Source organism: Oncorhynchus keta, chromosome 3 (genome assembly GCF_023373465.1).
Source record: "Oncorhynchus keta strain PuntledgeMale-10-30-2019 chromosome 3, Oket_V2, whole genome shotgun sequence".
Taxonomy (NCBI): domain Eukaryota; kingdom Metazoa; phylum Chordata; class Actinopteri; order Salmoniformes; family Salmonidae; genus Oncorhynchus; species Oncorhynchus keta.
Genome location: NC_068423.1, coordinates 9,655,648 through 9,670,647, shown reverse-complemented (window position 1 = coordinate 9,670,647; position 15,000 = coordinate 9,655,648). Strand labels below are relative to the sequence as shown.

At 44.4% G+C, this 15,000-nt stretch overlaps 1 protein-coding gene across 5 annotated transcripts in view; it reads left to right on the top strand.

Moving 5' to 3' along the window:
- The window catches only part of LOC118365752 (ankyrin repeat and fibronectin type-III domain-containing protein 1), a 287,901-nt gene that overhangs the window by 191,757 nt on the left and 81,144 nt on the right, over positions 1 to 15,000 (top strand). For 4 of the 5 annotated variants that reach the window (XM_052488465.1, XM_052488464.1, XM_052488459.1 and 1 more), the window contains one exon: positions 14,669 to 14,709. In XM_052488465.1, the coding sequence (XP_052344425.1) occupies positions 14,669 to 14,709 (41 nt within the window). Of the gene's footprint in view, positions 1 to 7,444; positions 7,754 to 14,668; positions 14,710 to 15,000 lie in introns of those variants that run through there. The other variant, XM_035748119.2, reaches the window with a different exon arrangement.

Sequence of the window (15,000 nt, the reverse complement as noted above, 5' to 3'; positions counted from 1 at the left end):
ATCTCTTCCTAAGGGACTGTGCATAGGAAGGCAGCTCCCGAAAGGCCACTGGTAACCCAGGGAGAGGCTTCTAAGAAACCAATTGAAAGTGTATGTGTGTGTGTCTGTGTGTGAATTATTAGATAACCACCACCGCATTCTCCTTCTACCTGCTGACTGACTGACAGGTGTGCTAGACGCCCCGCTACCCCACGCCGCTGCGCCTCATCAGAGCATGCTGGGAGCTCTGGGATTCCCGGACATGGCCAGGAGCTACTGATTGATTGGTGGATAGAGGATGTCATCTTCCTGGTGATGCCAGTGGGAACTACTTCTCCTGGCATTCTCTCTCTGAGGTCCCTGGCACGCCAACCCCAGTGGGCTGATTTACGGCACATATCCTTCTCCGACACGTATTCTTCTTCCCCCGGAATTGTTGATTTCAATTTTCGCCGTCTTCCTGGTGTCTCTTCGATGTCTTTTCCGCTACAGTTTTCATATGAGGTGATGAGGGCAAGAAGCGGAGGTGAGGATGGAGGGAGGAAAAGGGGGATTCAAAGTGGATTCAAATGATGGTGGCCTTGGTATGCCTTTTCATTCGAGTGCTGGTATGCTTGACATTTACTCTGACTATGAGTAATATACACACACACGCGCACACACACACACACACACACACACACACACACACACACACACACACACACACACACACACACACACACACACACACACACACACACACACACACACACACACACACACACACACACACACACACACACACACACACACCACACACACACACACACACACTCGCACCTAGTCATACACACTCTCACCTAGTCAGGCACACTTGCACCTAGTCACTGAGGGCATACAGTTCAATGAAAAGAAGCTGTGTCAAGGCCGCTGAGTTTATTTTCTCATACCTCTATGACAAACACAACTGTGGGTCTGCAAATGTCAAAACGGAAGGGTACAAGAGAGGAGGAAGCTAGAGAAAGTTGGGACTTACCCAGGTTCTTCTGTGTGTGTGTGTATATTACACCATTTGACATTCTGATACTCTTACATTCTGCCCCCCCCCTCGCACCCCAATGTCCTCTCCTTTGTCGGTTTTGTCAGACAGTGTTACTAAGACTTCCTGTGACCAGCTGGGGAGTCACACCATTTGAAACCACCGTTGTCTGATTCTGATTTAATCAGAATAAATCCCTTTTTTTGTGTGGGGGGACTTGGATTCAGCAAGAGATGTCAGCAAAACAAATAACACAATACGAACACCAACACCAATGCTGTAGTTACACACAAAACGTTATACAGTATAAATATACAATTCAATGGATTGTTTGAGTGAGTTCTAATAGGTTTGTAGGCTTGAACCTGGAATAACACCATTTAACCCCTTAGCCCCGGTGCTGGTCTTAGTCCTCAGGTCCTGTCATTCTTTGCTGTGTGACTGAAGTCACTGGGCTCCGCTCGACTCGCTGCCACTACTTCTTATGCATCATCATCATCGCTCACAGCAATTAGCATTGGGCAGAAAGTAGTGTGGGCTAATTTGGGTCACTTGTGCGGAGTATGCTCTCTGTGGTGATAGGCTAGGTCTGATAACGTCTGTTCTGCTACATAGCCTCTCTCTCGCTGCTCTTTCTTGATCTTTCTGGGGCTGGCAGGGTGTCAGACATGATCATCACACACTCGCACACTCTTCTCTCACTCACGCACTCACTCACTCACTCACTCACTCACTCACTCACTCACTCACACACACACACACACACACACACACACACACACACACACACACACACACACACACACACACACACACACACACACACACAGTGCCACACACAGTAGGCATAAGCGACATTAGCGGCCGTTTAGGACCCCGCAGCCTACTTTTTTTTAGGAAGTCAGTCGGGGTCTTGTCTTACTGCTATTTTGAATAGTAGACAACACGACGTGCAATTTCGTAATTTGTTTGTGCATCAGCAGTTTTCTGTGGGAGGGGGGCACTAAAATGTATTGCCCGCAAGGTGAGTGGTCCCCCCAACCAAATTTTGCTTAGGGTCTCCAAAATGCTAGAAATGGCACTGCACACACGCACACACACTCCTCTGTGCATCTGAGGGCACTGATTACAGCTCTCCGTGGCTCTGTCATTGGCTCCCTGAGGAATGCCTTTCTGGGGTGGCAGGGATCTATTCCAAATAAGTGGTGGTCCTTTTCTCATCCAAATAGCATCCATTTTTTATTGGTTCAAAAACTTTCTGTGAATGGTCAATGCTCAGTTTGGTAATGCTCAGTTTAGTTGGAATTGAAAAACCATGCCAGATGGCAATGTGTGTGAGATAAATATGTATACATTAGTGGGGATCACCAGTCATTGTTGTGGGTTTCCTAGGGAAAGAATTTGCCTCCACATAGTCGAGTCTATCAGGAATCAAGGTAAGACCCAGATGCAGACACGTCAAATTGACAATGGTTTAATATTCCAACAGGGGCAGGCAATAGACAGGTCAAGGCAGGCAGGGGTCAGTAAACCAGAGGTGGGGCAAAGGTACAAGTCGGCAGGCAGGCTCAGGGTCAGGGGCAGGTAGAGTGGTCAGGCAGGTGGGCTCAGAGTCAGTACAGGCAAGGGTCAAAACCAGGAGGGCGAGAAAAGGGAGAGACAGGGAAAAGCAGGAGCTGAGAACAAAAACACTGGTTGACTTGACAAACAAGATTAACTGGAAATTAACAAACAGAGAACACAGGTATAAATACACAGGGGATAATGGGAAAGATGGGCGACACCTGGAGGGGGATGGAGACAATCACAAGGATAGGTGAAACAGATCAGGGTGTGACAGAGTCAGTATAATCCTCTGTGATCTCAGCTCACATGTAGGGTGTTCTAATATAGTTTCAAGTTTTATTAGTTGTATGTCAAATCAAATCAAATCAAAGTGTATTTGTCACGTGCGCCGAATACAACAGGTGTATTACAGTGAAATGCTTACTTACAGGCTCTGACCAATAGTGCAAAAAAGGTGTTAGGTGAAAAATAGGTAAGTAAAGAAATAGAACAACAGTAAAAAGACAGGCTATATACAGTAGCGAGGCTATAAAATTAGCGAGGCCACATACAGACACCGGTTAGTCAGGCTGATTGATGTAGTACGTACATGTAGATATGTTTAAAGTGACTATGCATATATGATGAACAGAGAGTAGCAGCAGCGTAAAAAGAGGGGTTTGGGGGGGCACACAATGCAAATAGTCCGGGTAGCCATTTGATTACATGTTCAGGAGTCTTATCGCTTGGAGGTAAAAATGGTTGAGAAGCCTTTTTGTCTTAGACTTGGCACTCCGGTACCGCTTGCCATGCGGTAGTAGAGAGAACATTCTATGACTGGGGTGGCTGGGGTCTTTGACAATTTGTAGGGCCTTCCTCTGACACTGCCTGGTGGAGAGGTCCTGGATGCCAGGTGGCTTAGCCCCGTGTAATGTACTGGGCCGTACGTCGTGACCTCTTCACGACTATCTTGGTGTGTTTGGACCATTCTAGTGTGTTGTTGATGTGGACACCAAGGAACTTGAAGCTCTCAACCTGCTCCACTACAGCCTCATCGATGAGAATGGGGGGCGTGCTCGGTCCTTCTTTTCCTGTAGTCCACAATCATCTCCTTAGTCTTGGTTATGTTGAGGGATAGGTTGTTATTCTGGCACCATCCGGCCAGGTCTCTCAGGTCGTTGTCGGTGATCAGGCCTACCACTGATGTGTCGTCTGCAAACTTAATGATGGTGTTGGAGTCGTGCCTGACCATGCAGTCGTGGGTGAACAGGGAGTACAGGAGCACGCACCCCTGTGGAGCTCCAGTGTTGAGGATCAGCGCGGCAGATGTGTTGCTACCTACCCTCACCACCTCAGGAAGTCAGGAAGTCCAGGATACAGTTGCAGAGGGAGGTGTTTAGTTCCAGGATCCTTAGCTTAGTGATGAGCTTTGAGGGTACTATGGTGTTGAACGCTGAGGTGTAGTCAATGAATAGCATTCTCACATAAGTGTTCCTTTTGTCCAGGTGGGAAAGGGCAGTGTGGAGTGCAATAGAGATTGCATAATCTGTGGATCTGTTTGGGCGGTGTGAAAATTAGAGTGAGTCTAGGGTTTCTGGGACGATGGTGTTGATGTTAGCCATTACCAACCTTTCAAAGCACTTCATGGCTATGGACATGAGTGCTACGGGTCTGTAGTGATTTAGGCAGGTTGCCTTTGTGTTCTTGGGCACAGGGACTATGGTGGTCTGCTTGAAACTTGTTGGTATTACAGACTCAATAAGGGACATGTTGAACATGTCAGTGAAGACACCTGCCAGTTGGTCAGTACATGCCCAGAGCACACGTCCTGGTAATCCATCTGACCCTGCAGCCTTGTGTATGTTGACCTGTTTAAAGGTCTTACTCACGTCGGCTACGGAGAGCGTGATCACACAGTTGTCCGGAACAGCTGATGCTTGCCTCGAAGTGAGCATAGAAGTAATTTATCTTGTCTGATAGGCTTGTGTCACTGGGCAGCTTGCGGCTGTGCTTCCCCTTGTAGTCTGTAATAGTTTGCAAGCCCTGCCACATGAGACGAGTGTAGGAGCCGGTGTAGTATGATTCAATCTTAGCCCTGTATTGACATGTTGCCTGTTTGATGGTTCATCGCAGGGCATAGCAGGATTTCTCATACGCTTCCGGGTTAGAGTCCTGCACCTTGAAAGCGGCAGCTCTACACTTTAGCTTAGTGCGAATGTTGCCTGTAATCCATGGCTTCTGGTTGGGGTATGTACGTACGGTCACTGTGGGGAAGACATCCTCGATGCACTTATTGTTAAAGCGGAAGAATCCCGGAACATGTTCCAGTCTGTGATAGCAAAACAATCCTGTAGTTTAGCATTTGCTTCATCTGACCACTTTGTATGGGATATGCATAGTGCACATTGTCCAACTAAATGCTTGCTTGCGGGTTCTTTCCCCGACAATGCGGGGAAAAGAACCTGCAAGCAACAATACGAACATAAATGGGACCACTGACAGTGTTCTGTACCCCACAATGAATTCCCGTTGTCAAAATCCCAAATTTGACCCTATGTTTGTTTTCTTTATGTCGACGATACAACGCTATCGACCTTGAATGGTATGCAAGGTGCACGTCTCTATGTTCATCTATGTTCAGCTCTCTCTATATATATCTAGAATCTAGCTTACTAACACAAATGGACAAGATAAGTTCATTGGTCCTAAATATAAATTACATGAGTTGTTATGAATGCTCGTGGCAGCAACTTGTTACTCCACTCTAATTGGCCTTGTTTATTTCCTGTTGACAAGTGTCACAGTAAATGTGGTCCCACGTGTTTAATTGAGGAAGCGATGTTTGAAATCTCCTTCCTGGTTATAATGAGATAGAAGGCCCAAAATCGAGCCTGGTTAAACCAGACTGAATGATGCGCTCACATTAGTGCCTGGTTACCAATGCCCTTCAGCACATTTATCTTGGCCCCTTAAGTTAGTAATACCTGTGAAATATACATATTTAGGAAAAGTCAGGGAAGGAGCAGGGCGTTGCAATTTTCGGAGGACATTTATTAAAATTGTTTTACTAAATCAAACGTCAGTGGCTGTAGTCCTATGGCAGTTCTAGTGTTAACCAGGCTACCTAACAAACAGGGCCCAAACAGCTATCAACGGAAACCGTGTGCAGGCAAGTCAAGAACCAAGACACTTGAATTGGTCTGAATCTGAATAAAAGTTCAACAGTGGCACAATGTGTGCCGTTATCTAATTAAAAAATGGGACAAAATACAACCCTTTGGGGGGAAATGTTCATTTTTTTTCTCGGTGACATTTCTTTCACCACAACTAGGGCTGTTGCGGTCACGATTGTTAAGCAAATAACTGTCGGTCTCATGGTAATTAACTGTTAATTAACAAACACATTTTGCATCTCCTGGCTTCCACAAATAGCCCAAAAGCCATTTTTTTTAAAAAGTCTAATAATTCCATGTAATATAGCTTACACATTCATATTCATTCATAATAAATCCATAATTTATTTTAGACAGGTTTAAAGAAGCATGATCTGAAGAAAATAATAGCATACCCTGAGTTGTCCTTATTTACATTTACATTTAAGTCATTTAGCAGACGCTCTTATCCAGAGCGACTTACAAATTGGCTATGCCAAATGTCTGTGGGCTTCACTAGCTGGTTTAGCAGACAAGTTTTGCTTAGAATTCCGTGACATTATTTTATATCATTTTATAGTATGAAGAATACAATTGAACAAAGCTGAATGAAATATATTTTCTCAACGGTATGAGGGAGTGTGCACATGTGGCTTTTCTGTGTTGAGCGGTTAATGAAAGAAATAGGTATTCCTATATGCTTAATTTAGAGTTATTAATGTAACTTTAAGTTGTTCTGTAAACGTTGAGCTATATTGTTTTGATTTTTAATACACTGTACGGCTGCATGATGAGACTAATGATGATTTGGGGGGAAAAAGTCGCTTGAAAGGCATGAGCTCTGCTTTGTTATTTTTGTGCAGGCTGTACACGCTCCAATAGTCACTCATTCACAATTTGATAAGCACTTGATAATGTGTCAAATTTCCCGGCGGCATCCCCAGGCCGTAATGCACCCTTAAAAAAAATCCATGTCTTTTGCGGCCCGGAGAGCCGCAACATTTTTGAACGGTAGTGTGACATTTGTAGGCCTAGCCTATAGAAAGCTGATGGGATCCTCCTCTTGGGATCCTCCTCTTTTTATTAGCAGCCATCACTCTATTTTCTCTCTTTAATTAAATAGCCTATAGAGATGTTGCGCAACATGAGATCAATGGCTCTCATGAAGTGTTTGATTAGATTTTCAAATACATTTGCGTTGATGTCAGACTGATTAGAGGGACAATAGAGTGCTGAGTACCAGGCAGTTGGCAAGTTTGGTTGGCTACTAATGACCATCAGCAGCATCAGAACTTGGAGAAGCCTAATTATCGTGACTAAAACGGTCATGTGGAATTTGACTGCCTTCGTGACTCGTGACTGTCGGTGTGCCGGTAATACGGTCACCGCAACCGCCCTAAACACAACACTGTGGTAAACTAATTTACCTTGTTCATCTGAATGATGATTTTAGGTTTTCCTGTGTTAAAATCCTCAACCCAAAGTAAAAGTAAATGTGATAAAATGCACCTGTTACTTTAGCACAAACCTGCCCCCCCACATCCACTATAAGCTTTTCCAATCTCCCCCTTTTCAGACTCTGGTGTGACAGTCATTAGCATTCACCACCCCTCTCCCTCCCCCTTCTCCCATTCTCTCCCATTCTCTCCCTTCCCTTCTCTCTCTCTGTCCTCCCCTCCACTGTGTGCGAGAGAGTTAGAGAGAAGCTTATCGCCTGGCAACCACAATTAAAGTACAACAACTCACTCTGTGGCAGCCACCGTTCTGAGCAGGCACCTCGGTGTGACAGCACACTCCGACTGTAGAGAGGGAAGACGAGAGAAGAGAGAGGGAGAGAGAAGGAGGGAGGGAAAGCGAGAAAGAGTTGGACAGGTGAATAACGCTGCCGGTGATTTGACTGCATCAAAGTGGAAGAGAGCTGCCGTTGGAAGAAGAGAGTGAGGGTTGAGGCTGGGAGAGAGCAAACGAGAGAAGGAGTGAGGGAGGAGGGAGAGCAAAGTGAAGAGTGGCGGGCGGGAAGGAATTATTTGACTGTGGCTGGCATTGGACGCGACAGGTATGTGTCTGCCGAGAGTCGGGTTGCAATGTGAAGGTATGCAGAAGATATGGGGAAGCTGTGTGTATTTGTGTGGTTCTTTCGACAAATTCAGGGAGGTTGTGGTTTAGCGTTGGCATGACAGGATTTCACAGCACCTGGTGCACAGGTATGCAAGCAAGCAGAGTCAGTACACACACACACACACACACACACACACACACACACACACACACACACACACACACACACACACACACACACACACACACACACAGACACAGACACAGACACAGACACAGACACACACACACACACACACACACACTGCACTATTTTTCATCAATTACCCTTTGTCTTTGTCCTTTTTGAAAAGAACATGCTTGTTTTGATAGTGCACTTACAGGCCAATGTTTGCATAAATGCATTTGCCACTGTTAAAAGCCCAATTGTTTTTCCTGTGTCTTTCCCCACCTGTTCTACACCTGACATATGTCGATCTTAAAGTACTATTTTAGAGGCTGCCACCTGCCAATTCTCCAGGCAAACTATCCATTAAAAGAGCTACAGAGGTGTGTGTGTGTGTGAGTGTGCGCGCCTGTGTAAAATGGACCATTAGACTCTCTTGTTCCCTCGGCATGGATGCTTGCCATGGCTCCTTTGGGGTTTTTAAGTGCCACAACTCTCAGCCGTGTAATTCGCTGTAGGGAGAGAGGGCTGCAGGAAATGAAGCTCGTGTGCGGAGGTGGCAGTCAGGGCACTGAGTGAAGCACTGTGGAGGGACCGTCCGAAATGAACACTTGTAGTCCTCACTGTTGCTATTGTCCATTTGATGTGAGCCATTGTAATATAGATGTATAGCATGGTGTTTTTAGCATATATACTTTTTTTAACCTTTATTTAACTAGGCAAGTTAGTTAATAACAAATTCGTATTTATAATGGTGGCATACCCCGGCCAAACCCTCCCCTAACCCAGACGACGCTGGGAAAATTGTGCGCCGCCCTATGGGACTCCCGATTCAAGCCCTTTGTTATGGCAAGCCTAAATAAGTTCAGGAGTAAAAATGTGCTTAACAAGTCATATAATAAGTTAATTGGACTCTGTTTGCAGTAACAGTGTTTAACATGATTTTTGAATGACTACCTCAACTCTGTACACCACACATACAATTATCTGTAAGGTCCCTCAGTCGAGCAGTGTATTTCATACACAGATTCAACCTCAAAGACCAGGGAGGTTTTCCAATGGCTCACAAAAAAAGGCACCTATTGGTAGATGGGTATAAAAAATCAACAAAAATACAGACATTGACTAGTGAAGTTATTCATTACAAAGATACAGGTGTCCTTCCTAACTCAGTTGCCGGACAGGAAGGAAACCGTAGGGATATCACCATGATGCCAATGGTGACATAAAAACTGAGGATGGATCAACAACATTGTAGTTACTTCACAACAAAGAATATTACAAAACACACATTCTGTTTGCAATAAGACACTTAAAGTAAAACTGCAAAAACTGTGGCAAAGGAATTAAACTTCATGTGCTGAATATAAAGTGTTATGATTGGGGCAAATCCAACACTTTTCCAGCATGGTGGTGGCTGCATCATGGTATGGGTATGCTTGTCATCAGTAAGCACTAGGCAGTTTTTTAGGATAAAAATAAACAGAATAGAGCTAAGCACAGGCAAAATCCTAGAGGAAAACCTGTTTCAGCCTGCTTTCCAACAGTCACTGGGAGACAAATTGAACTTGCAGCAAGAGAATAACCTAAAACACAAGGCCAAATATACACTGGAGTTGCTTACCAAGACAACATTGAATGTGGCCTAGTTACAGATTTGACTTAAATCGTATTGAAAACCCTTAGCAAGACTTGAAAATGGCTGTCTAGCAATAATCAACAACCAACTTGACAGAGTTTGAGTAATTATTTTAAGAATAAATATTGTACAATCCAGGTTTGCAAAGCTCTTAGACGGAAAGGGGTTAGCTAGTCAGTTGCACAACTGAATGCATTCAACTGAAATGTCTTCTGCATTTAACCAAACCCCTCAAAATCAGGCTGCCTTAATCGACCTCCACATCACCGGCACTTGGGGAACAGTTGTTGTGGGGGATAACTACCTTGCTCAAGGGTAGAACGGCAGATTTTTCCACCTTGCCGGCTCAGAGATTCAAACAAGCAAACCTTTGGTTACTGTCCCAATACTTTAACCGCTAGGCTACCTGCCGCCCTCCGCTACCTGCCAAAGGAGATTTTAACATGTATTGACTAAGGGGGTTGAATACTTATGTAATCAAGATATATTCGTGTTTTAGTTTTCTTTTCTTTTTTTAAATAAATGTTCAAATTTTTTCTTCCACTTTGACATTACGGATTATTTTGTTTAGGTCGTTGAGAAAACATTACAATTAAATCCATGTTAATGTAACGGGTGTCTTCGGGAGAAAGAGAGGAGAACCAAAGCGCAGCGTGGTAAGCGTTCATGATGATTTTAATAAAAGAAAGCACTGAACACTGAATCAAACCAACGACGTAAATTTGCAAAAACCGAAACAGTACCGTGTGGCCCAACCACTCACACGGAAACAAACACCCACAAACCAAAAGTGAAACCCAGGCTACCTAAGTATGTTTCTCAATCAGAGACAACTAACGACACCTGCCTCTGATTGAGAACCATACTAGGCCGAACACAAAAACCAACATAGAAAAACAAACATAGACTGCCCACCCCAACTCACGCCCCTGACCATACTAAAACAAAGAGTAAAATAACAGAACTATGGTCAGAACGTGACAGTTAATCCCACCTTGTAACACAACAAAATGTGGAAAGGTGTGAATACATTCTGAAGGCACTGTATGTGAATGCGGGAATTGAACACGAAACTCTGGTGTTGCAAGCCCATGCTCAAACCCTCTGCATTCCGATGTATAGTAGAGGTAAATACATGTACACACATTTCAAGTACACTTACATTTCATAAGTACAATTTACAAACATTTACATTTAACCCCATTAGCTCTCCAGGACCATGGGTTTCCACCTGCTCTCCGCAGAGATGTCCTGGCTGGGTGTACTGACAAGGAGTGTGGGGGTGGATAAGGTCATAATGATTGCATGGGGTACTTCTCCCTACTGCGTAGGCACTGGGATGAAAAGCTCCATAAAAAGACTCAATGGTCTCTCAGTGGTCAAAATGTCACTGTGGCCGACTCAGAAGTGTGAACACACACACACGCGCACGCATGCACGCACGCGCGGGGCATTCCCCGGTCAGACAGGGATCACACTTTTTGACCAGACACTCTTTAGCACACAAAACAGATATACAATGTGCTATTGCGTTTGACTATTTATCATACATTTATCATACACTGACTGACTGACAGAACTCTATAATTTGCAATCAACACTAACGAATGTGCCAACAGCAGAGTGAAAGATAATGTCTCCCCACATCCAAGAGCTTCTATTGCATTATAATTCTATTGCATTATATTGAATTCTATTTAAATGATAATGCCCGAGAAGCGGGTGTTTGGAGGATATATTGTCACGGGTGTCGTTAGACCCGAGATGAAGTCGAGGGCCGGCAAACCTTGCTAATATATCCTCCAAACACCCGCTTCTCGGGCATTATCACTTTTATACAACGGGTTACCTACATATTCAAAAAATGATTGACATATTTACATAATCGTTGTTTTGATGAAATTATTCATACTATTTCATCCTTCCACAAGATACAGACACGACACAAATCTAGCGTTGCTAGAGACATGACCCAGTCATTCGTTCTAAATGTTCCATTGCCATACTGGTTGACAATGTTCTTATCCCTTGCTTGCTAGCTAGCCAACCATGGCTAACTTACAGTCACGTCAAAATGCAGCCTGAATAACAGCAAATTAGCTGGATTTGCATTTGTTTAAAGCTGTTTTCTCGTGACATTTATTTGGATACATCCATAGCATTCAGCTAATGAGGCGCAATTTCGCCTGGCATAGAAAATGTGCTCCCTCGTCAGGGCACTGTTGTTTAGAGGAGCTAGCCAACGACGCAGCTACAGTAACAGAATCACTTCAAACTGAAGCTGGAAAGACTGCAAATTAGCTGCCTTTCATTTGACTTTTTTTCAATTGGCATTTGTTTGTATATATCTATAAAAATTATGGCAGCTGAATCATGATTTTGACTGGCTGAGAAACGCTGCCTGCCTGTCTGTCTCGGCCCAACTCGGTCATTACTGTAGGACAGCAGGAGATCGAATTTGAATATTGAAACAATGTTGCAAATGTCGGAGAGACAAACAGCAAGTTTTATAACATTTCTCAGCTGTTGAAAATGAAAAGTTAGTCTAAAAGAAATGTGAGATAATGTCTAGATGCTTTTTTATAGTGGAGATCAAGTTTATAAATTGCCTGGCTGGGTTGATGAGACAGTGGATTGCGCAGACAGATGGAACAGAGTAAATAGGCATTTTAACGTCATAGATATAGCTGGTGGCAACCTGTGGAATAGACCCTGGCTGGAATGAGGTTTTAACCAATCAGCATTCAGGATTAGACCCATCTGTTGCATAATGCATTCCATTGCAGTCTAATAAATGATATTACAACAGTGATTGACAGGGCCTGCTTATCCCACCCATTGTGTGGGTTCAGATGCTCCTCTTACCCCTCTGGGGGTGCAGAGGCCTGGGGTGATACCCCCTATGGTGTGAAGACAGATTTACCTCAGCATAAATGTACAAAAAAATCTAAGTGCAAAATGCAAAGAAATGATTGTGCTGGTGTCTTCTAAAAGTGTCTCAGCCTGGAGCTAGTTATGGACAAGCTGTGTCTGTCTTCCTCCCTCTGCCTGTGTCTCCCAGAGTTCTCCTGGAGCTGTGGACAGTAGGGGGGCTGCCGTGTGTGTGTGTGTGTGTGTGTGTATGCTTGTATGTGTGTGTGTGTGTGTTGTTGTTTTTATATGTCCCCTGTTGTGAGAGCGATTAAACAACGTAAGGGGATTTAGAACTCTTGTTGGACTGTCGTTGAAAACCCATGTCAGTGTGGTAGCTTCTCTGTCAGTGAACATTTGGAAGCTCTTATGGCTTCTACTGTGCAATTTGCACTCGACATTGATCTAGGATCAGGACACAAAAGGGACCTCGGATCAGTATCTGGGGACATCAACTTCTTGCTGTAGGTTAATGAACTTGGCTGTAGGCTTGGTTTGTACCCAGTGCCACTCCTCCGGGATCTTCGCATCGTAGAAAGGGGCGGGAGCGACACAGGTTGTGATTTGCGTCCCCATTTACTCAAATGTCTGTCAATCACCCTGTCATCAAATCAAATCAAATGTATTTATATAGCCCTTCGTACATCAGCTGATATCTCAAAGTGCTGTACAGAAACCCAGCCTAAAACCCCAAACAGCAAACAATGCAGGTGTAAAAGCACGGTGGCTAGGAAAAACTCCCTAGAAAGGCCAAAACCTAGGAAGAAACCTAGAGAGGAACCGGGCTATGTGGGGTGGCCAGTCCTCTTCTGGCTGTGCCGGGTAGAGATTATAACAGAACATGACCAAGATGTTCAAATGTTCATAAATGACCAGCATGGTCGAATAATAATAAGGCAGAACAGTTTAAACTGGAGCAGCAGCACAGTCAGGTGGACTGGGGACAGCAAGGAGCCATCATGTCAGGTAGTCCTGGGGCACGGTCCTAGGGCTCAGGTCCTCCGAGAGAGAGAAAGAAAAGAGAATTAGAGAGAGCATATGTGGGGTGGCCAGTCCTCTTCTGGCTGTGCCGGGTGGAGATTATAACAGAACGTGGCCAAGATGTTCAAATGTTCATAAATGACCAGCATGGTTGAATAATAGTAAGGCAGAACAGTTGAAACTGGAGCAGCAGCATGGCCAGGTGGACTGGAGACAGCAAGGAGTCATCATGTCAGGTAGTCCTGGGACATGGTCCTAGGGCCCAGGCCAGTTGAAACTGGAGCAGCAGCATGGCCAGGTGGACTGGGGACAGCAAGGAGTCATCATGTCAGGTAGTCCTGGGGCATGGTCCTAGGGCTCAGGTCCTCCGAGAGAGAAAAAGAAAGAGAGGAGAGAATTAGAGAACGCACACTTAGATTCACACAGGACACCGAATAGGACAGGAGAAGTACTCCAGATATAACAAACTGACCCTAGCCCCCCGACACATAAACTACTGCAGCATAACTACTGGAGGCTGAGACAGGAGGGGTCAGGAGACACTGTGGCCCCATCCGAGGATGTCATGAATGAGCTTGCACTGGCCTGGTAGTATTTCCCATAATGAGGTGCATTCGAAGTCATTAGTCTCCTTTAAGTTCACGACACTATGACGTATCTGGAAAAAGTATACCCAAACGCGCTTCAGCTCATCTTACAAAACAAAAGGGGATCCGGTGCTCGACTGAGGGACTTGAAAATCAAGTCAAGACTATGATGTATCTGTTTGACTCTGACATTTTCGAAAACAAATGCCAAGTAACTTAATCCAGCTGCATTTCGAAGTAAAAGAACAAACCAAACTACCTGAATGACATGCTTACATATGGGATGGCTGTTAGCTTAGCGGTTAACACCGTTGGGCCGCTAACCAAAAGGTCAGTCGTTCAAATGTTTCAGCTTCAAGGCTTGTCAAGGGTGTTAACCATATAAACCTATTTACACAGTGATCTGTGTGTGTTTGTATTCTCTGTCTTCGATTTACACTTCATTGACGCAGGTTGGGATTACAGAATAGCACTTGGTTGGAGTTTGCGTTTTGCAGTGAGGACTTTTCTTTGAATCTAATGGGGAAATTCTGCAGAAGAATCCATCTTGACTGTTGACCCCAGTAGGTATCCTTTTTAGGACTGGTCTATGGTGCTCAAATGTTTCTCTGTTTTCTCTCTCTTTCACAGAGTCTGGGGTCAGCAGACAGGAAAGAGTTCCAACAAAAGAAGTAAGTCCCTCTTTCTTTCATTTTAAAAATGTATTTCTCCTTGTCCCACTCCTGCCCTTCCTCTGTTTTATTCTTCAGTCGTTTGTGTTCAGAGTCCTTTTCATTTCTACCTGCTTTAACCAGTTGGATAAACTGCTAGATCACCACCTACTGTTGCTTTCTAACACAAAGCTTCTCAGAGTAATAGTGCTGATCTAGGATCAGGTCCCCACTGTCCATATAATCTTATTCATTGTGATCTAAAAGGCCAAACTGATCCTAGATCACCACTCCTACTCTGAGACGCTTTGT